The sequence below is a fragment of the Malurus melanocephalus genome, unplaced genomic scaffold, assembly GCF_030028575.1.
Source record: "Malurus melanocephalus ecotype Western Australia unplaced genomic scaffold, MMel_1.1 scaffold_87, whole genome shotgun sequence".
Classification (NCBI taxonomy): domain Eukaryota; kingdom Metazoa; phylum Chordata; class Aves; order Passeriformes; family Maluridae; genus Malurus; species Malurus melanocephalus.
Window position 1 is genome coordinate 444,490 of NW_026623319.1, and position 22,769 is coordinate 467,258.

Consider the following 22,769-nt stretch of genomic DNA (forward strand, 5'->3'; position numbering starts at 1 on the left):
ACTTCTGTGGATTAACTGGGACGTGACAGTATAACTGTAATCAAGGACTTTGCCTTCAGTTATTTTCTCTCTTCATTGCAARGAGAGACCACAGAATCATAGGTAGTGATGCATGCATCCATGTATGGCATCTCTGTTTTTCAGTTTCTAAACAATAGAAAAAAGGTCTTGGGCTTACTTAAATTGGTTATTWCTATTTCTTTTGTGGTTTTTGGCCTTCACATTCCCAGCAATGAAACAATCAGAATAAAAGKACAATTCCTACCTACTCTGAGCAGCCTTTGGGTACCAGGAGATAGCAAGGAGGAGCAGCATCGTACTCAGAAAGGCACATCTGGCCCATCTTAGAAACACAGAATGGTTTGGGTTKGGAGGGTTCSTAMRAAACAAACCAAACAACCCCAAAAATGCCAGATCAAGTCAGGAGGGTGGTCTGGATCTATTCCTACAACTCCATACACAGTTGATGTAAAATTTTTGCTTCATAACTCCTGCACCCTTTTAGTTTAAAAGCCTGGATCACRAGCGCATATCCATGGAATGAATTGTGTTCCTTCTGATGAGGTTATCTGAGCAGCAGATTTCCAGCATGTATGAATGATGATACAGTTCTCTCAGCTAATRAATATTCTAGTTTTCCAGATACTTGGGAGATGAGGTCATAAGTGCTGGCAGYACAGTAAATTTCTGACTTGGAGACTTGTGCTCTTTGAGAGGTACTTAGGCTGCATAATCTGCTGATGTTTTCAAAAGAGCAAACTAAAATTGTTTTCTTATTGYAATGTTCTAGAAGGCATTTTCTTATATTTCTGTTGAATGTCCGGTTTCTGTATTTCCATTTTTTCCCTCTTCATGGTTCATGTAGACATGTTAACCCAGTACATTTAAAATAAGACAAATTAATAATTTCTTTCTTTCTTAAACTGTAATTGATGTACTGTCTTTATGGTACTTGGCTTTTTCAGTGTGAAGGGAAATCAGTGGAAAATATTAAAAAACACCCAAACTTAAAACCCCTCCAGTGTTTTGAAGAGAAGGGCAGTGTTTTGGTTTGAGAATATGTTGTTGGCATTTTCTCTTATTCTTTCTGGGAAATGCATCTTGATTTCCAGGAAGCTTATAATTGAGCAGAAAAAAAATCATAGRATTCTGGAAGGGTTTGGATTGGAAGGGACCTTAAAAATCATCCAATTCCAACCCTCTGCCATGGGCAGGGACACCTTCCACTATCCCGGGTTGCTCCAAGCCCCGTCCAGCCTGGCCTTGGACACTTCCAGGGATGGAGCAGCCACTGCTTCTCTGGGTACTCTGTGCCAAGGCCTCACCACCCTCACAGCCAAGAATTTCTTCCTGATATTCCATCTAACTCTGCCTTCTGGCAGTTTGAAGCCATCCTCCCCTGTCCAGGCCCTTCCAAAGTCCCTCTCCAGCTCTCTTGGAGTCCCCTAGGCRTTGTAAGGCCAGAAAATCTTGGATGTTATAATGGATCCTAGATAAAAGTACTCATTAAGAATGAAGTGGAGGATTGGCTTGGTGTGCATCTCCCGTTTTGTCCAGGAGAAATGTGCTACTGGAATATGCCTGAATTTGAATCCCTGTCCACTTGATTATAGTGGTGCCTAAGCAGGTACTGTACATTGGATTTTCTTTGGCTATTTTCCTTTGGTTTGGTTGTTCTGTAAGCTGTGARTAGCTCATGCACTGGTTGTTACAAAAAAGTCTGTCAAGCCTTTTGCAGAACGTCATGCATCCTCTGGAGAGCTCGTATTCACATTATAAACCTGATGTACAGTTTTGCAATTCAGTCGTGCTGGCTAAAAACTGATAAATAAAAGTGACAATGTGACCGTTGTTGAGGAAGTGGGAGCTGATCAGGAGCTCAGACTCACACATCTCCTCCAGTGCCCTCTTCAGTGACACAGAGCCAGGCCTGTGAAGAGCTTGGCTACAGGCTGTATTATTATAGAGAAGTGTAACTTCATCCCCTGCACATAATAGGGTTTTTTTCCTCTCATGTGGAAGGGATTGTGTTACTTAATTGCAGGAACAAAACCTCAACCTCTTCTTATTCCCCATGTCAAASAAAAAAAATCTTCCTAATTAGACTTAAATTATGCATTGCATAGAGGAAAGCCATGGTTTACCTCCTGTCTAAATATTTTGGATGTGCTTTCATTTCTTAGTGTGGTTTGATATTAATGAATTGTTCGTTCTCCTGGAGCTTCATAAGGATCTCTCTAGCCTGTTGTATTAATCCATCCAAAATGTTGTTTCAGCTGTACTTAAATTATATCAGCTTGTGCTACCAGAAATAATTAAGTCTTTGGGCTTCAGGCATTGCTTCTTCTCTTGCATGTTTTTAATGTCTGATGTTTGGGTTTGAAGTTAATGAAGAGGACTCATTTGCACTTTTGTTTCAAGCTTGTTTTTGGCAATGAGGACAAACAGTAGTGTTTTAATGTTTAGTCCTGTGTGTTCACAGAGGAAGGAGAACTCAGGATTCTCAAAAAAAAATTAAATGGCTATTTCTTATGCACTTCTAAAGAAATAAACAGCTGACAGTACTTCCCCCTTCTCCCCACCAAGTAATGGTTGTGGAATATTGGAAAAGCCAACTTAGTTGCTCCAAGTGTTCTTTCTCCATTTCCAAAAAAAAGGATGTTCAGTGTAAAATGCTTTTTTTATCTTGCAGCATATGCTGCATGACAGCCTGGCCTGCTGCCTATTTCGKAGTCCAGAATTTCCCCAACTCACTGATCTTTTAGTGTAAAACTCGGATTTTTTCATCCTCTGTGCACTTGAAACCACTTAAAGAACAGTCAACTTGTTATTGAGCTGATCACGTTGTTCTGTGCTCAAATAAATTGAGCTCTGTGTCTTCCTAAAAGCTCACAAATCAGGTCTGTTTTAACTTTTGCTCGCCTCAAGTCTTTATCCCCCCTCAGTGTGCATCTACCTTGAGCTTCCAGGAGTTTTGCTGCCAAGATTGAAAGAGTTCCTCTGTTTAGAAAAACATTTCTGGTGCTCATGTTTTGAAAAGTTTCTCATTGTATGTATAAGGGAAAGTATCATTAATTCTTTTTGTCTTGAAGAGTGTTGGGGAAATGCCAGCAATTTAGAGAGCAGCCAGAGATTTGGGCAGTTTGGAGACTGCTGAGCATGCAAAAGAGRTGTGGAAACTTGGAAATATCTTTTTTTCTGGCCAAGTAGGATGAAACCACGGAACCTCTCTCGCTACACGGCTTATCTAGATGGATTCTTCTCCAGACTGTTGCAACACAGTGACAGAYTTTATTATGTAATTGTTTCTGTTACTGGCCTTGGCCTAACCCAGCAAAAGCAGAAGTATCTGAAATAAAATACTTGGGGGAGGAAGGGAAGGAAASTGTAACTACCCTTTTTTCCAAGCTAGGCTTAGGACTCTGAGCCAGTCTACTTGTACTATTTTTAAAAAAGACAAAATAAACGCCCAAACTTGCATCATTTATACTAGAATTTAGTGTATGGAATTGTCACTTCGAAATTATGAACCAGAAAAAAAAATCATTTGCAGTAAGTTTAACAACAAGTAAATTGAATTATGAGTTCATTTTTTTGTTGTCCTTTTTTGCTTTTCATTAGGGTACATAATTATTTCAAAACACTTTATGAAGATGCACTGTTTCAGAAATATTACTGCAGAAATTGTAGTTGATGGGGCTGTTGGGCTATATTAAAAGTGCTCTTTTTGTCCTTGACTTTCTGAAGATAASTGCATTTATTTAAATATCACCTGGTGGATATCTTTTGCTTTCATGAGTTTATAGACCCACTATTCTAATTCTAAATTAAACCATTCATAGGAGATAGGTTTAGCCTTTAAGGTGCAACTGAGTAACAAATGRCTAAACCTAAATAAAAGCATGAGTATTGCTGCTGCACGGGCAGTATTGTTTTGAGAATTCTCCCTTTTTGGCAGGGACCTACATGTCATGTTTAGCCCTGTTTTGTGAAAAGCTCTTCATAAGCTCCCTGTGGACTTTAAGCTTTCAGAGCAGCACCTGCAGAAAATGGGGGGCTTTTTGACATCTCTGGTGGCTGTGAGTGCTCAGTATCATGATGTAAAGTGATTTGAGGTGGGATATAAGTATATTTTTCAGTGTTTACTTGGGTAGTATTCTTGGGTAATGTTTACTACTGTAGTGCCTAGGGAAGTCCAGCTGATAAAGGATGCTGCTGTGTATCCTTTTGACAAGGTTCAGAACAGCAAATTCATTTTCATTCATGACTTCATTTTTTGATTGGCTCTTACCTACAAAGCATCAAATAAAGGCCAGGTCTTGTAACAGAACCTGATAAAAGTCCCCATMGACTAATCATAGGTGTGCAATGTAGCCAGTGGTCAGCACCATATCACTGTGGTTCAGTGAATTGTCCTACAGCACTGRTGTTGCTTTTCTCTCTTGGATCATCAGCTGAAAGGATCCAGGTGCTGGGAGTGTGGTTTGTCACACATGGGAACAATAAAAACACACAATCTGCACAGGTAAAGGATCACTCTTCCATCATCTCTGTTTGCAGGCTCTCTTGTATTATTGCTATGAAAGCAGCACAATCAGGCAGGTTGTACACAAAGACCACAGAGAGCCTTGTTCATGCTTTTGGAAGTGCTGTGGGGGCAATAAGTTTGGCGCTAATCTGTTGTGCTCTCTCTTGTCCATTGCCAGAATAGAGGACAGAGACCCTTGTGTAAAAAAGATTGGAAATAATCTATATTTTTCCCTCTTAAAGAGGAAAAAGTTACTGCAGCATCTTTTCAGGGRAGAATTAAATTGGTCATCTGTGTGTGGTGCTGTTGGTGTTTCCCAGAGCAGTTGTGTGGCCCTGGAAGCATCCTCAGCAAGGAAACAAGCAGGAATCAGGCATTTCATGCCACCTGGAGCAGTTCTGTGAGCCAGCATGGAAAAACCATGATGTGTGTGCAGCTTTACAACCATCTGCAAAATGTTTCACACTCGAATGCAAGGAAATCAGAGGCACAAAGCAGCAGGGGAGCGTTCTCAGTTGTATTTCTCTTGGATATATGGTCCTTATCAGTGATGGAACAGCCTGGCTCTGTTTGGACCCATTCGTTTTTAGTCTCTTCAGTGCTCTGTTGTCAGCCAGTGTCAGCGTTTCCTCCAGATGATCCRCTGCTTTTCCTCCAGATCATCCACTGCTTTGATGTTCCTTCCTGCTTTGTGTAAGAGTTACAACCGTGCCTTTGTTTCTGGGCTGTGTTAGGGCTGSCTTGCCCTCGCTGTTTATAACAAGGCAGAATTACAGCAACAAAGGAACCCTGGCAAGCACTGCCTTCTCCGCCAGTCCCCAAGAGCCGGGTTCTGTTGGAAGGAAAGAAGCTACAGAATTTACCCTTTGGTCTCTGTGGAGAAGATTTTTAATCTAATGTGAATTTTGTGCCAGCAGATCTTGATGAAATTCTCCTTGGAGTACTTAAGATTTTAATTCACTTGGAAGGTTTCTTTAAAACTGTGTGTTACAAACACATGAGCCTGAAAATTGAGCATTTGTTCATCTGGCACGTGTTGACATTAATGGTGTAAAGAATTTTCCATTTTTCCCCTCTCTTACTCTGTACTGAGAATACAGAAAGAAAATCAACCGTGTTAAATAATTGAAAACACTGGATTTTAAAACCCCATGGAAATCCACCATGGATTTTGCAGAATCTATCCCAGAYAGCATAGAACATGGGTTTAATTTGGAATAGAGAAGATCAGGTATCCTTGACAAAATGTTTGTTGTGCAGGACAGCATCTGATGGTATATTCTGAACCCCTGTGGCCATCCCCAGGTACTTCATATACAGGAGTGTGACTGGAACATTTTCYCTTAGGGTTTGTTTGTTCGTTTTCAGGTTGTACTTTGACTTTRAAACTGTTTGAGATATTGAACCTGTCATTTAGACTTGCAGTATTTTTGGAGCTCACKTCTCAGTTTTTCCATCATTTGGTTTGGATAAAATCTTGTTCTTTAGGGAAAACAGTTTGGCTTTAATGCTTCCTAGCTGCAATGCAGATTATATGAATAGATTGTCAAATCTCCCTCAATTCAAAGCTGGTGTTTTKTAGCAGTTTCAGTTCTTGACAGATACAGCCCTTAAAACAAGAGTCAGCACTTGTGCTGCCAATTCTGTAACAGTCACAGAATGGAGGGGGACTCTTGTCTAAAATGCAACAGCAATGCCTATGAGTTGCTTTCCTTTTCGAATGTGAGAACACTTTGGATGACTATTTTCAGCAGGGATTCTGAGAAACTTWGTTGAATTAAAATTAATTCTTTCACTGAGCTTCACTGCCAAAACCAGTTTTAGTGGGTATGTTTTTGTTTACAGCAGTGCAGCTGATACTTGTCAACTATCTCACAGTACATCTTAGCATAGGARAGGATCAGAAAATGTGTTTGAGGAACAAATCCAAACTCTCCTTCCTCACTGGACCTCTCTAGGTCACAGTATAGTCCACAACATATAGTGAGTTTGCATGCAAGCATCTAAGATCTCTACTTTTGTGAAAAAAAACATAATGTATAAGAGCAGAGAAACTTGGCAAGAACAGGCAGCTGCTGAGTTTGTTGGGGCTCTTTTTAAACTGTTGGTAAATGTAAAAGCAAACAGTTCTCTTCTGATTTCCACTGTGACCTTGGACTTTGAATGTTGACAAAAACTCTGGTATATTAGTGATTTCTCCGAACTGCTAAATTGCTTGTGTTAGCGGTTCTGAGTGAGAAATGAGCATTGGAGATGCACTGACRGTGAGTACAATGAAACTGCAACAAATAACTGTATTTGAATCTRTGAAGCAGAGTTGAAAATATGGTCTCCAAATGTATTTGGCCATTGGAAATGAGAGATTGGGAATTACTCAAAATGCATATGCATTGTCTTTATTGTATCTGATAACTTGGAGCTGAAGTACTAAGTTGTAAATCCTTGTRTTCTGTCTMAAGGCTAGCATTGKYTTGAGTCAGATGGGCTGAGTGAAATCAGTGCAATTGTTTAGCTTTGTCAGTGCTTTCCAATTTTATGTTAATGYAGTCAAAGGTTTACTGGAAATCGTGACTTCTAGCTGGGCTGTCCCTTACAGCAGAATTCTCCTGAGATTCTGTTAAATGAATTTTCCAGTGGCAGCCACATGTTGACCTACCCAGCTTGTTTCTACCTAGGGCCTCACTGGGTCTTAGAGCTGTTTCACAGAGGTGAACAAGGCTGAAATCTGGTTTCTTTTACATCCATGTTGAATACTAATGATATGTGATCTGGTGTTGGCAAGTCCTGTAGCTGGTCACTGGGGTGTAGTTCTGAACACAGTGAGCACAAGGTCCCTTGCGCAGCTTGAATATGTTCCTCATTAAAACYCTTGATGAGCATTGTGCTTAAGTTGCTTTTGAGAAAGTGAGCTGTCAGATGGTATTTGTTAATTTTTTCAAAAGCTGTCTATTTTTCTTTCTTTGTGAGGTCACCTCAATCTCTGCTCTCATCAAATGGTGCCCCAAGCTGCAATAAGCAGTGGTTTAGTGTGGGAGGGTTATGGCTTTGTTGTGAGCCTGGGTGAGCATGTGTGTGAATGGGAATTATAGTCGTGGCTCTCAGTTCTTCAGGGGGATAAGCAGTGGTGCTAAGTAATCCTAAACCTGTTTCTAACGTTGTTTTACTCTACAGAAAATAAAATGGGAAAACRGTTAATAAAAACTGGCTCAATAAAAGTTAGTAATAAACTTTTTCCATTTATTGAAAATGGCCTCCACATGGGCAGAGCGTGAGTTGTCCAGATCATTCTGTCAAGAGCTATATGCTATCTTGCTGCAAAGAGTCTTGATTTCAGTCTTTTATCTAAATGACTGTATTGGCCCTAAGAGATAGAAGAGGGATGTTAATTGTTTCTCAGGTCAATGCCTTWACATAAAAAGATGCCAGCATGCCAGGGCTGCTTGAAATGTTCTTCCTAGTGTTGCTTGACCAAGCTAGTAGACAGTCTACAGTCAAAAGGCCAGCTCAGCCCAGTGTCAAGTCTTAATTTTTTTCCATCATCTCTTCCTGTTACTTTGTTTACTCWTTCCTCCTAATTCCTGTTACCTTGTTACGTCTTTTCTCCTAATTCCTTCTTCCCTGCCTCCCTCATTCTCTGAGTGCACYTGCCTTGCTTTTCTGTCAAAGGGCTGTTCTCTCTCACCTTTTGAACAAGTCCTTTTTTGTTTCACCAAACATTATTGACATACAGTGCAAACTCCTTTGCTGACAGTGCTGTGAGTTGTAATCTGCTGTAAATTCAGGAACTCTTAAGAATGAGGGAAGGCTGTAATGAAACATCTGTTTGCTGACTTAGAAATTACAGGTGTTTTGAATTCTGGTAATTCTGATAATTTAAAGCAGGTGACAGGATAGTGCTGGAACTTTTTCTACCTTGTCCCTCTTCTCCTTGCCTGGGATGTGGAGGTAGGGAGGCTCACAGGTTGGATCCGTATCTCTGGATGCTTCCTAGGGTTTGTGACCTGCCACCTGAAAGCAGTACAGGAATAGAAACCATGTGATYGTAGCTTCAATAGAAGCTCTGATGGCTGCTGAGAAATGTCTCTTTCTTACAAGTCTCAGACCAGGTCTTTTATTCTGTGATTTTTATTTCTTTTTCTTTTTCCCACATAGGTTCTGTRTTGTTGTGAGCAATGGCCCCCTTTTTACGGATATCTTTCAACTCCTTTGAGCTGGGACCTATGCAGAATCAAGAACAGCTACAGCCTTTCTGTGCTATCAAGATGAAGGAAGCTTTGACTACAGGTGAGGCTACAAATGGGGATGCTTTTCTGAATATGARTAAGTTTTTGAGAAACACTATAATCCTTAATCTGTGAGTCCTGTCATGCCAAGCACTTCAATGTGAGCTTTTCTTTTGGATCTGGAGAAATAACAATGGCTGTAGTCTCTACTCCCACCTTAAAGCAAGGCTTCTTTATTAATGCACAGGAGAGGTGAAGTGGGGGTGCCATGAAAAGGGAGCTGGACTACAGCAGGTTTGAGAGAACTGTCCTCAAGCACAGAGCAGCAAATGATCTTTATTGGCTAGGAGGATAGGTAAAGATGAGAGGTGCTGTTTGTTATTGTTGTAGTAACTGATGCACTTKGGCAGAATTGTTTACTTGAGATGATTCACACCCGAGGTCTTAGCAGAGAAACACAGAATGAGCCGATCTGGAAGAGACCCTCGATGATCACTGAGTCCAACTCCTGACCCTCCTCCTCCCTGGGCCATCCCCAAAAGTCATTCCATGTGCCTGAGAGCATTGTCCAAACACTCCTGGCAGCCTTGGGCCATGGCCATTCCGTGGGCAGCCTGGTCAGTGCCCAACCAACCTCTGTGGAAAGAACCTTTTTTCCTGATATYCAACATAAACCTGCCCTGAGACAGCTTCAGGCCATTCCCCCATGTCCTGTCAYYGGGGAGCAGAGATCAGTGTCTGYCCCTCCTCTTCCCATCACATCAGGGAAGTTGTAACTGCAGTCAGGTCTCCCCTCAGCCTCTGAACAGACCAAGTGACTCACCAGACCCTCAGCCTTCAAAGACCTCATCTTTACAGAAACTTCTCCAAAGGTTTATAGTATTTTGTGATGTTTGGCTAGAATACAACACTGTAGCCAAACAGGATGAGAGGGAATTGCTGTATTGGGCTAGAGTGCAGCTCTGTAATCCTGCATTATGGCTCTAGGGATTCACRAAACATCAAAGAATGCAGAAAAGGGTGTATTTTCTTCTTCCTCTCAATGTGATTGGTCTTTTCCCTTATTGCTGAAGATAAAAGCTGCATTTAAACTTTAAAGACAAGGCATGGTGCTGTCATCAAGCAAATGTGCTAAGCTCCAAAGAAACAGTTTCCTAGTCAGAGAAGTTTCAGACAGAGTAGAGGAGGAGCACTCAAGTTTTGTTTGCAATGAGAGAGGTCCTCAGGTGGCTGTTTCTGAGCAGTTTGGAATGTCCTTTGGTGAGTGGCTCAGGGCTGTGTCYGAGCTGTAACTCCCAGTGCTGCTGTTGGCAGGAATTCCCTAATAAAGCAATGCAAGGATACCATTGCCTGTGCTTGTCTGCAGAGCTCAGCACAGCTGAGTGGAGTGCATCCAGCAAGCTCTTAATGAATGAACACTGACCTTGCCTTGAGTTTCCAGGAAGATTTTAAAATATTAAGTATCTAACAGACCACACTGCAGCTTCCTTGAAGGGTCCAACTATTTAATCTGTTTTACTACTGYCTTGGTATCATAACAGCAAATGGATCATTCAGAGCTGGAGCGGCTCTTTGCTTWGAAAACACTTCTACTGCAAAATAAATTATCTTGATACATAGCAGAAATTGTGTAGAACGTGGAAAATTATGTTCAGTTACCTGTGCATAAATGGAGAATAATTGGCTTGGCAGCAAATCAGAGGAAAACTGGGAGGTGGCATTGTGTGCCAGAGTCACAGTGAAGAGYGGGATGTGGTTTCTTAAGGAGCCACCATAATCTGGGATGTGTTTATGGGACGCAGAGACCCAGATCTAGAAATATGCCAAAGCTTGTCATAGATTGTGCAGTCACTGGCTGTTTTCTGAGCCTGAGATATGGACTGGGAGAAATCAGCTTAGAGAGACTGAAGCTGTGTATTAGAATCATAGAATACCAGGCTGGTAGGGACTGGAAGGGACTTCARGGATCATCCAGCCTTTCTTGGCAAAAAGGAAAAGAATCTRTATAAATGAGAACAGTGAAGCACTGCAAAATTCCTAACAAARGAGTCTGCTGAGACACTCTTAAGGGAAAGCAGGTCAATGTTACCCCAAAAAAAGACAGAAAAACATGACCTTTTTTGAGATAATTTCATATTTTTTGTTATTCCATTACTATGCAAGGTCTGCATGTTCAGAGGACAGGTGAGGCCCTGAAATATCCTTTAAAAAGTAGCAGTCATGGTAGAGACAGRGTACCATGCCAATGAGAGTGACTTATGAATACAAGTGAAATGTTGGGATAAGTTGGAAGTAGATTAATGAAATGTGAAGAGTTTAATCTCTCAGACACTGGTTTTAAATTGAAACCAGTCTGTGTAAGGTTTATCTTAATTTATCTTATAGCAGTAGGTATTCCCTATGATCAGATGGCACTTCATGGAGATTTATACCAGAATGGATCCCTGTAAGTATTCCCTGTGAGGCTGTGACTGACTAAACCAGCTTATGAATTCCACAACAGGGTTTGTCCCTCCTGCTCKCTGGCTCCATGTTAACACCTTCACTGCCATTGCATGACCATCAGGGTGGGTTTTGCCTTCCATGTYATGAATGTTAGAACTGAATATTTAAACCTTGTCCCAACCACAGCAGAAGAAATAGTCAGCCTGCTTTCAGCTTCACTATAAGTGTCCCCTCTTATTTTGTTGAGTTTAAGTATTAGATCTATATTCATTTTAAAGTTTCTGTCTCATCTTTCTTTTTTTTTTCTTTTGTGGCTTTCAGAGAGAGGAAAAACTCTGGTTCAGAAGAAGCCCACCATGTATCCCGAATGGAAATCAACTTTTGATGCCCACATTTACGAGGGCCGGGTGATCCAGATTGTGCTGATGAAAGCAGCAGAAGAGCCCCTGTCTGAAGTGACTGTGGGTGTGTCAGTGCTGGCAGAACGCTGCAAGAAAGGCAATGGCAAAGCMGAGTTCTGGGTAAGGAAAAAGATTAATTCCTCAAACCTGCTGACCTAATTATGTTTCTTTCAAGCTGAATGAATGCCTTGTGCCTTTTAAGCTTACAGATTTTCCTAGGTCAGTAGACTCTCTCTGGTTTGTATTCACCTGTTACCCTTGGGGATTTTTCACACCTTAACTTSATTTCTAAGACAAGAACAATTATTCAGAAGAGTAAAAACTAATAGTGATCAGTTTTAACCAGTTCAGTGGTCCCAAATCCTCTGCTTATTTTCCATAGGACAGGTGCTACATTGACATCATCAGTATTAAACTTTGTCCAGCCTGTCATGACTTGGCCAGACCATCATGGCCAGCAAAGTGACATTAGTTCACTGAGCATAGCCTGTAAGGTTATTTCTGTGTGGAGATACAGCCTGGCATTAGCAGCTGCAAATGAGGTCTTTAAATTTATTGGGCAAATGTTCTGAGTGTCAGACATTGCCTAGGAGATGAACTCACTCATTATCCCAGCAGGATGATGGGATTTGTGGGAAYATATTCATGGGTGTATCTAATGTAACTGTGGTTTGGGTTTGTTTGGGGATTGGATTTTTTGTCCCAAGTTGCATTTAGTGTAACGCACTTTGCTCTGTGTTGAAGTCAAGATTCAATCACTGTTTTATGGTTAAGAGTTTCTTATCTTTTATGAAGGCAGCAGTTTAAGAATTAGTGGCTACTTTTTGAGCACAGGAACTGACCTCAGCTGCTGGCTTAAAAGGAACTTTTTTTTTGCTGGTCTGTAGAATTTGCCACAGAAACCATGTGTAATGGTTTTGAGAAGGAAAGGAAAATAAATTTTGATTATACCACTTCTTTTCGTTGCCAGCAACAGCATTTGATATCACTGTGGTTTGTACTCTCAATAAACATATAAAGGATTGTATGGAGCTTTTCTTTTAGAATTGGGTTCCTGTGCAAATTGAGTTTACAAACAGTAGAAACAGAAGCCAACAAACTTCTTTGCAGAAACGGGAAAGGGACGTGGACAAACAATGTGAACTCTGACCATGCTGAACTCCAGGGTTTACCTCRAAACAATGCAGTACATGAAAAAAAGCAAGAGAATAAAAGCCCCTGACTCAGCTGCAATAATGAGATATGGAAGACAATTGTAATCAAATTATTGAATATTGAATCTACTTTGATTTTCTAGAAAGAGCTGTTTAAATTCCTGAGAGATGCAATCAACCATGCACTTCACCATTGCAACCTTTCTTTCCACAGCTTGATCTTCAACCTCAGGGGAAGGTACTGATGGCTGTGCAGTATTTTTTGGAAGATGCAGGTAATGTCAAGAGTTTATTTTCAGTCAGTTATGTGAAAAACTTTTTTTGCAGAACACAGGATATAGCTTACCAAAAAAAAAAAAAAAAACCACCTGATGTACTGAGTAGAATGTTATTAATTAATTTTGTTAATCTGCTTTCTTTTGTTATGTGGACTCATGACTGGATTTGTTAATTTCCAAATGCTGTTGCATTTAGGCAGTTTTGGATTTTTAATATGTCCGTCCTCATGTTTTGATGTGATAGAAAATATATTCTCTGTTGCTTTTGAGGTGGAAAGAAGCTGAATCTCTTCCTTTAGCTTATGTGGGAAACTTTTTTTTTTTTTTTCTCAGAAGTGGGTCTGAGTTTCCTGGCGTTCAGACATCCTATTCACTACTCACAGAAACTGATTGTAGGAACGAGTGAATGTTTTAGTGTTAAAWTTTGGTCAATGATCTGACGTACCAGTTTAAAAAGTGAACAGCCTGTCTATGTCAGAAATCTGCACAGGCTATTTGGAAATGAGCTAGGAGGGAAGCTTCAAATACAATAATAAAACCAAGTATTTTGGCATGGATTTGTGTATCTGGGGAGTCCTTTCCTAAAGGAAATGCTGTCAACCTCCCAACTGGCTTAGCTTGTAATTGAGACTTTCCCATACTAGAAGTCATTAAACCATTATTTCTTGGGAATAATATTGTAGTTATAACCAGTGTGCCAGATTAGCTATCAGTCTTACAAGGTTTGATAGTATGTGTTGATAAATACCTGARAAGAGTAAGGAGGAAGTTTTGGAGCATGTGTGGGGTTTTTTTCCCCACAGACATTTATAGAGGGATTAGTTCTGCTCTGTAGAACAAGTTAATTGTGAAGGTAGCATACGTTTTTGTGCCGTTTGTGTAATCTGTGCAGAAGAATTAGGAAAGCTACTGAAGATAGTGTGATCATCCAGAGGTGATGTTTTATCTTAGGCTGTACTTTTTGCCATCACAATGTGCTTGTTATTTCGGTCTCTATGAAAAGTTAACTCTTTAAAGCAAAATTTAAAAAAATACTGTGACTTTAAAGAGTCTGTAAGTGAGAGCTTTTCTCAGGTTTACATTTAAACTGGTGTGAGCCATTACATTAGAATATATTTATCTTGGTTTTTGTCRGAGCTTCCTGTGCAAGGCTGTTTCATGGGGCAGTGGTATTATGATCATATCTCTTTAATGAGATATACAAAAATCTGTTTCTCCTGGACACCTAACAGTTTCTCAAGTGAACCTGTATAAATCCAATCTCTGTATTCTCAGTTGCTTATTTAATGAGGCTGAAGCACATTTCCCCCTCTCCACAGACTTGTGGGAAAGTAGAGATGCCATAAGTGAAAACCTTCCCTAATTTATTATTAGCTGTTAGTAGGAAGGTAATATACTTGWGTGCTGAAAGCACTAAATTAATTGTACTTAGTAATCAAAATAATTTTAAAATAGATACTGTGTTCTTGCAGTTCTTTTCATTGCCTTGATTAGGGATTGCAGATGGTGGTGGATGAAGCCTAAATACCAAATAGATCATTAAGTCATGCATTTATATTCCAATTGGCAAGTTAATAGTCACATCTTAATGCCCTTTCTTGACCTTCTACTTTACAATGACTTCTTATTTACTTTCTGCTTTATATAAAGTTAGTCACTAATATGTTTTTGGTAACTAAGCTACAKAGGGGGTGGAAATTGCCTTTCATGACATTTATACATCTACATCTTGTGAAGGAAAGTCATTCAATCTGATATTTTAATGTGAACACTGCAAATATCAATACATTTTAACAAACTCCTACTCCTCAAGGTTGTAAACCTCCCTCTTGTCAGTGTGTGCAATGTTGCTAAATAGGCAAACACCGATTTTTGGCTCATCATTGCACTGCTGTAAGTGTTGTCTCTAGTTAAATCAGCAGTTACCAGTATGAGAGCAGGRAGGTTTGCTGGTGCATTACAAGGATGTTTGTATTAACCTCCATTCTGCACATTGTTCAAACCCTCAGTTAATAGCTCACAGCTCAAAGACCATTCACATTCCTTCTATGCACTTGTCATTTTGTTCTCCCTCTGGCCTACCTTTGTATACAGAGCTCTGTGGTAGCTGTGTTTCTAAAATGCCAAAAAAAGGCATGTCCTGAAGCTGGTATTTCAGTGGTTCCCTGATTTATTCAAAGGTATTGCTGCCATTTGTATCTTTGAGTTATAGGTGCTACCTTTTGTTTGAAAATCTCCAAGCACTTCACAAAAGTGACTAATTCTCTCTTTGCCTTGTTTTGCAAACTGAAGCTGCTGTTTTTCAAACTTTTTTTCTAAGAAGCAAACATTCWGCTGTCTATAGAGAATACTGCTTTCCTCTGCTTTGATGGGGCAGAGCAGKATTGAGAAATTTATTTCTCCCTTAACAGGTATATTCTTAGAGGAAAAAAAAGTCACAGAATAAGCTGGTATTACAGGTTCTTCCATGGTAAACTACACAGAGCCTTTTCATTTGTATATTCTTTTTCCAGATTGAGGCCTGGCCAGTTAATTTAGGGCTACATATGAGAAGTCTTAYCAATATTAGAGACTTTTTTTCTCTTAAGACCCTGTAAAATGGGGACTGCAGGGCCYTTAGAGCTGTCAAAGAACTTTTTTGTCTTCTGTCCTCTGATTTGAATATGAGCTTGTGCTGGAAGTTCAAAAACTTTTCTCTTGGTGTGTGAAATGCGAGAACAGGGTGTTRACCTCAATTTTAATTTTGAAATTGTTTTCCTTGTACCTCTCCTTCTCTCGTTGTAGTATTGAAACTAGGTTATAATTCTGTAAAGCAGCTTTGGTTTTAATAGGTGGGAGTTGCASTACGTTTCATGCTTTGCTTGATCTTTGTTTATTCAAATGTAGTTAATGACCTTCTCAAGTTAGAAAACGCAGAACCTTGCTCTCCTGAGTGTCTTGTGCAGTGTTAGCAGCTTTGGGAGTGTGCTTGTGTCTAGGGTTTGAATTCTGAATCGCTGTTTTGCTGGCTACAGCTTCCTGCAGAAAGGAATAGTGATTTTTTTCCTTAAAATGCCATTCGAAGTACCAGAAGGTGAGTAATTTGCATGTGAACTTTTGGTATCTCAAGTGTCTGACTTCTGGAAGAGGAACATGAACGAGAGAGAGCTGCATGTATTTTGAATATGTTTTTCTCTGTGCGTTGAGATGAGTGGGGGAAGCATGAGACTTCAGCATTTTTCTGAGTTATCTGTGAAAAATAATAGGGTAAATAACAGATTAGCTGTTTCAGTCTGCATATTGTATGAGCCAAAAGGAAGATTGGAAGAAAGTATTTCTCTGGATGAGGTGTGTTGTGGAAGGACTGTCACATTTTTAATAAATAATCGTGATGAGGGCTGAAAAGCCAGAACTGGGCCTTATAATTGTACATGGGGATGTTGGTGTGATTTAATCATTTGAGAAAAAGCTATTTCTAGAAATTTGGCAAGTGTGGAGGTTATTCGGTGGCACTTAGCATATCCCTTTAATCTGCACCTAGAAATGCAATTGCATGAATTTATTAAAAGCATCTGCAGGCTTTCTTTTCTGATTTTCTTTAGGAGAATCAGACAGTTGCAGATGTAGTGGTTTCATAGATACCACGTTGGGGTGTCTGTGGTTCCCAAGGCAGCTAATGTGTGTGGAGCAGAGAAAATTGGATATAGTTTATGTGTTCAGTAGAAGCTTGATTGAGATGCTGTATCTTTAAAGGTTGGGTTTACTCTTTAATTTGAAAAAGAGAGAAAACCTATTTTCCAGTTTATTCCCAGTTTTATCACCACAAATGAGATACCAGAGGTCTCTGTAGAGGCTTTTATCAGAACACTGAGCTGTAAAAGGAGCTCTGTACATTGAGCACGGACTGTGTTAGCCCTGCAGCTCTGGCTGGGTGGGAGCACTCCAAAGGCTGCACTGTGGACATGACTGGGGTTTTCCTCCTGGACTGAAGGGCAGGGCTTGTTAGAGCTGCTGTTTGGTTCCACTCTTCTACAAGAGCACTGGTGTCAGTAAAGCCTAGGACAGCTCAGGTCAGTGCACACTAAAGCAGCTGCAGAGCAGCCCCTCAGTGTCAGAGCAGCAGGTGCTGGCTCAGGGACCAAGGCACGAATTCATCCTTGGTTTGTCCACGGCCAGGCTGGATGGGCTCTGAGCAACCTGGTCTAGTGGAAGTTACCCCAGAGTGGCAGGACATGGGAACCAGATGCTTCAACCCAAACCTTGTTTATTTTTTGTATGGGTAGCACAAAGACCAAAATGATTTAACATAGCAAGTTCGTGTCACAGAAGTGTAGGCTTTTGGGAAATCTCCATTTTTGTAAATGGTTTCTTGGGTTTTTCTGGTTTTGGTTGGGTTTTGGCTTTTTTTACAGTAATCTTCCCCAAGACAAGGTTAAAGAGCAGTTTGCCTCTGTACAGTTCATGCTGGGAATGTCTCCTTTGTAAGGAACAAGCTTTCCCTTTTAATGATTGCTCTGAGAGATTAATATTTTTCATGACCTGAAGGTGCACTTAACTTTCAAACAAAGCTTAGTGCAAGGCTGCAGAAGAGCAGAAGGAGGCAGACACTGAGCAGAAATGTTAGTGGGGTTTGTAATTTATTATAAAGCTTCAGGCAAATCTCAGCCTGAGCAACCAGCTCAGAAAATTCTTTTCCTGTCCCTGTTTGCAGTGAAGTCCTGGTTCCCAGTCTCTGACAGTAGCACTGTTCTCTTTCCCTTATTCATGAACAGCACCATGAAATGAGCAGGTTAAAATGAAAAAAATTAACTCTGAAGATGGTAAATATTTTTTTCAATTCTTTCTTTTAAAAAAAAACTAGGAGGGTTATACAGAGGTTGTTTTCTTTAGTCCTTGGACTTTTGAGGTTCAGCTGACATTGGTGTCACAATGTGACATCTCACCTTGCCCTGGCAGTCCTGTTTAGGTAAGTGTTTTCCAGACGATGGGCTGGGTGCTGTGTTAGGGACTGTGAAATGTTCAGAGGATGGGCCCTGCAGCTGAGCAGTGACTCCAGGGGCTGTGGAGGTCACGTCTGGAGAGCTGCACTGTGGATTCACAGCCATGCTGGGTGGTTTCTTCTTGAATGTACAGCACGGAGGAGTGCTGGGGGCYTTTGTCAGATCAGCTGCAGGTTTGGAGAAGGGACCTTGAAATACAGAACATGTCAGTGATAAATATTAACCACAGCTCTCAATAGAGGAAATAGATTATGTTTAATGGTGTGTGCTGGGTCCAAAATGATGAATGTCAAGTCCAGGCTGCAGAGGTCACCTGGATTCTGGTTGCTGATTCAGCTGTTTTGTATGTGACTTTCTGACCATGTGCTGGTTCATGACAAACATTTCACTTATGGGAATCCTGGCGTGCTTGGAGGAGGAAGCAAAGTTTTTCCCTTTGTGTTTCTCCCTCCCCCCATTTCTACCCTGCATCCATACAGTTGTGAAAGTTACTTCCCTATAGTTGATTGTCTCTGCATTTTTGAAATTAAGTCTTTATTTTTCAGTTAACTCCATAGTTGGCTGAACTGCTTAAAACTTTTCTGGAGCAATATACATTAAAGGCAATTTACACATTAAAGATAACTTGTTTAACTTGCCCATAGTAAATTGAAATTACACTGATTTTCAGCCACCTCAGCTCCAGATGAACTTGACTCACAGCTGCTCTCCAAACCTCTTCAGCTGCTTCTGAACCAGACAAAAATGTTTTCAGTTATATTTTGATATATTGGTTGGTTTTGGCAAAGGCATTTAACAAGGCAGCTGGTTGTAAAGACTGTGTGTTCTCACATGCAGATTTTGAGGTCTTGCTGTGCGCAAGAATTCCTCCCCATTAAAGTATGTTTAAGAAAAATGTGCAAAGAAAAGAAAAAGGAAGAAAAAAACAAAGGTATTAGTTTGTATAATTACCCTCTCAAAGAACTAAATGCCAGTCTCACATATTTCTCTTAAGTTTGGTATCAGAGCTTCAGACAGGGAGGAAACACCAGTGTTTGCCATATCTTGATCAAGTTTTGTCAGAGACTTCTGCATGCAGCATCAGCAATACTGAATTGCTCCAGGTATTTCAGCCTGAGGTGTCCTCTTCACCTGTTTGTTTCCTCCCTAGACTTTTGGTTAGCTGGTGTTATGGACTTTAGAAAGGCTTTTGTCTGTTAATTTGCTCCATCACAGGTGATCTCAGAATACTGTACCATAAAGCAAAAGGCCTTTCTCTGCTTTGTCGCTGTTACTTATTAAATCTCCCTTACAAAGTCATACTTCATATTGTTTGCTGCATGAAAAGGATTGCTGACTCTCAGCCACCTTGTTTTCCTTGCCCTACATGAGTGTGGTTTCCCTGAAGYTTTTGGGGAGCAGTGGGTGAGGTCTGTGTGTTTGCTCAGCACGAGTAAACGAAGAGATAGYGCTGTTTGCAGATTGCGACAAGCTCAAGTGCAGCAGCTGATGAGTTTTTGTTGGGTGAACTCAGCAGCCTGTTTGAACAACCAAAATGAACCCTGTTCCTGGAGGGGCAGAGGTAACTCAGGGACTGTCACAGGACACACTGGGAGGCCCTTTCAAGGGCTGTCAGGATGGGTTTTTCTCTGAACCAGGCCACCAGTTTCTCAAAAAAGAACATTAATACTTAGTGGCAAAACCTGGGAATGTTTTTTGAACTTTCCTTCCACAAATATTCTTAATCTTTCCTTAATCTCTTAGTTGATGATGTCGTTTCTTTTCTAAGACACTACATGCTGCTGCAATGTGGCTGCTGGTGGCTGTGACAGATAAATTCCTTTAGGACACTCAGAATGGTGTCACAAGACAGGATGTATTCCAGCTTCTGCAGTCTGGTGGAATAGCAGTGGTGGCAGCCAGCTAAAAGAAATTACAAGAACCAAGTGCATCTAACAGCCAGAAAAATACAGCTCCTGGGTAACTTTAGTAAGCTCAGGCATTGCAGCGAGTGTGACTCGGCAAAGGAAACAGATGTGCTGCTGTCAGTACTAAAAGCAAGGCTGCCACTGATAATGATCAAAGGCAGCAATGCAATGGAGCAAATTAGAACTATTATATTGACAATGGGAAAAATGCTCTGCTTCTTCTTCCTTACTCCACTGCTGTGGAAATTCCAAGCCTGCAAACAGCAGCTCCTGTTGCCTAAACTTCACAGCACTTTGGACATGTGAACCATGCCCACATTTCTTCCAGGCTGGGATGCACAAGCTGCTGGCCAGAGCTGATGGAGTTAGTGGTTAATCAGCTCCTCGTTGCCAGCTCAAGCCTTCAATCATTTCCTGCTGGATGAGATTGTCCCTCAACAGTTCCTTGCAGCTGACAAGAAATGTGTTCTGGGGTTAGATCACCCTTGATGCACCTTCATTGGGTTACCTCTGCTACAAACCCCTACAGCATTTGAAATACCTAATGAAGACTAAATAGTTTGAGTTTGTCTCAATCTTAGAGCCACAAATACTCATTTTTGTAAAAGAAACTCAGAGGCTTCCTTGGAAATGAGTGAAAAGAACCATAACCTCTAATGAGGACCTATATAGCCATTTGGACTTGGAGCCTGAGAACTTATTGGTTGTTTTATATCTTAATGCTGCACGTGATACAGTATTAGATGCTATAGGTGGGAGCAGGTAGTATTGTTATAAAATCAAATTACCCATGGGGGCTAGAAGAGGAGARGAATGAGACTGAGGCTTGTGGACAGATAAAACATGAATGTTATGAGACWGCAACATAGAAATGTGTTATTTGTCTTTGCTGCTTAAGGATCCTGGTGGCTGGAAGAAAGCCATCTCACAGCAGGATGGTCCTGGTGTGACCCAGAAGGTCTGCAGCAGTTCATCTGAATTTCTGCTRTGTCCTGGTTCAGGAGGGCATGTACAGCAGCAGCATGGAAAGGCTCCTGCTGACYCTCCTGCTTCCAAGAGTGCTTATTTATCTTAAACATAAATCACATTACATAGATTGTAATTTTTTTTTCAAGAAACAACAATGGTTATTATTTCTCAATCAAAACTCTGCTCCATTCCYGCTTTTTCCTCTCAGTTCATCAGCTCAAGGTTTCTTCTGTGTGGGCAGAAGYGGGAAGTGTTTGCACATGGACTCCTTAGGAAACAGTGCATGCACCTGTTGGACTGAAAGTCTGCAGAGTGCAGGTGTAAAATGAACAGAAACACAAGTCTGAAACAGAAAACCAAGCTGAACATTTGGGAGAAACAAACATTAACCTTTGTAATACCTGGAAGTATTAAAATATGTCTTCTTGTCTCCCCCTCAGACTGCAGACAGTCAATAAAGGAAGAGGAGGGGACAGTAACCATTAACAGAAGAGGAGCTATCAAGCAAGCCAAAATCCACTACATCAAAAACCATGAATTTATTGCCACCTTCTTTGGACAACCTACGTTTTGCTCTGTCTGCAGGGACTTTGTATGGTAAGAAGGGAAAACTAAGCTTCCCCCACCTTCAAGGGCAAATAACTGCAAAATTTGCTTTGGGTATATGCAGACAAAACACAACAAATTCATGTGTGTTGGGGAATTGAAATTATATACTTAACAGGAATATTTTTATACCTAAGAACTAGAGTCTTCTCTTTCACATTGAAAAATAAAGCTTGAACATTTTTGCCATTGAAATAATAGGCAAAAATTCCATCAGCATCAAGTTAGCTGCTGATGATCACAGGCCAGGTATGTCACAGGAGAACAAGGTGGGTGGGTGTGAGAAAGCAATACCCAGGCTTTGAGATGTGAAGTGCCTGATGGCAGAGTAAAGACCCATAGAGGGCCAGAAGTTGGATCCCTTTCAYTGTAAGACTGATTTTGTCCCTAAGTCAGGTTGGGAGGATTTCTCATGTGATTGAAGCCTTGTTGTTTCTGGTTTTCCTCCTAATTTGCTGGTCTATCAAAACACGGGACTTTATCTCCTAAACCCTGCTTTCCTATGACAGAGGATTCTGATTAGCAGAATTTAAACCAGCTTATYAATTGGTTGGTTGACATTGTAAAATAAAGCACAGCCACCTTTTATTGCAGAAAACGTATTAATTTCCTTTTTTATATTTTGTTTTTCAGGGGACTCAACAAGCAAGGATACAAATGTAGACGTAAGTTCTTTTTTTTTTTTTTTTTNTTTTTTTTTTTTTATTTATGCTGCTTTCCACATGAATCTGGAGATCTAATAGTTACTCTTGAAAAAAAAAATCTGTAAATATGCATTGCATAATGCATCATCACCATAGGTAGTAGTGGATGTTAAATATCAATTTTGCACAATAACCAAAGGAATCTGATTATGATTCCTACCTGGGGTTTTAGTGTCAAGATTTAGACTTAGCTATTCTKCTTGTCTTATGCTGTTGAAAAGTTGTGCGTATTTATGACAGCAGTTTTTTTGTGAAACCTTTTTTAAAATTAGTTACAACTATTGAAGGGTTTTACAGCTGAATTGAAAATCACTTTTGACTTCGACTTGTGCATTACTTGAAACAGGGAGGAGGTATCAAAGGATAAAACTCAAAAGCATGACATTGTCCTTCTGTTATCAAATGCTGGGAAAATTGCTTAATGGAAGCTGATTTAGTTTAGAATTTAATATTTATGGTAAAAGTAAAAAGGTGGAGGAATCAGCTTAAAAAATATTATTACCTTGACAGAAAATAAGCTTTTGGTGTTTGTAGTATAATGCAAAAGGAGTGTGATTTTCACATTCTGCTGTTGT

The 22,769-nt window shown here is 40.4% G+C and overlaps 1 protein-coding gene across 2 annotated transcripts in view; it reads left to right on the forward strand.

Annotated features, from left to right (window-relative positions):
- The window catches only part of PRKCD (protein kinase C delta), a 61,026-nt gene that overhangs the window by 24,768 nt on the left and 13,489 nt on the right, over positions 1-22,769 (forward strand). For both annotated transcript variants that reach the window (XM_057367986.1, XM_057367987.1), the window contains exons 2-6: positions 8,681-8,812; positions 11,518-11,717; positions 12,966-13,026; positions 21,325-21,481; positions 22,124-22,155. In XM_057367986.1, the coding sequence (XP_057223969.1) occupies positions 8,701-8,812; positions 11,518-11,717; positions 12,966-13,026; positions 21,325-21,481; positions 22,124-22,155 (562 nt within the window). In that variant the 5' untranslated portion in view covers positions 8,681-8,700. The remainder of the gene's footprint in view (positions 1-8,680; positions 8,813-11,517; positions 11,718-12,965; positions 13,027-21,324; positions 21,482-22,123; positions 22,156-22,769) is intronic.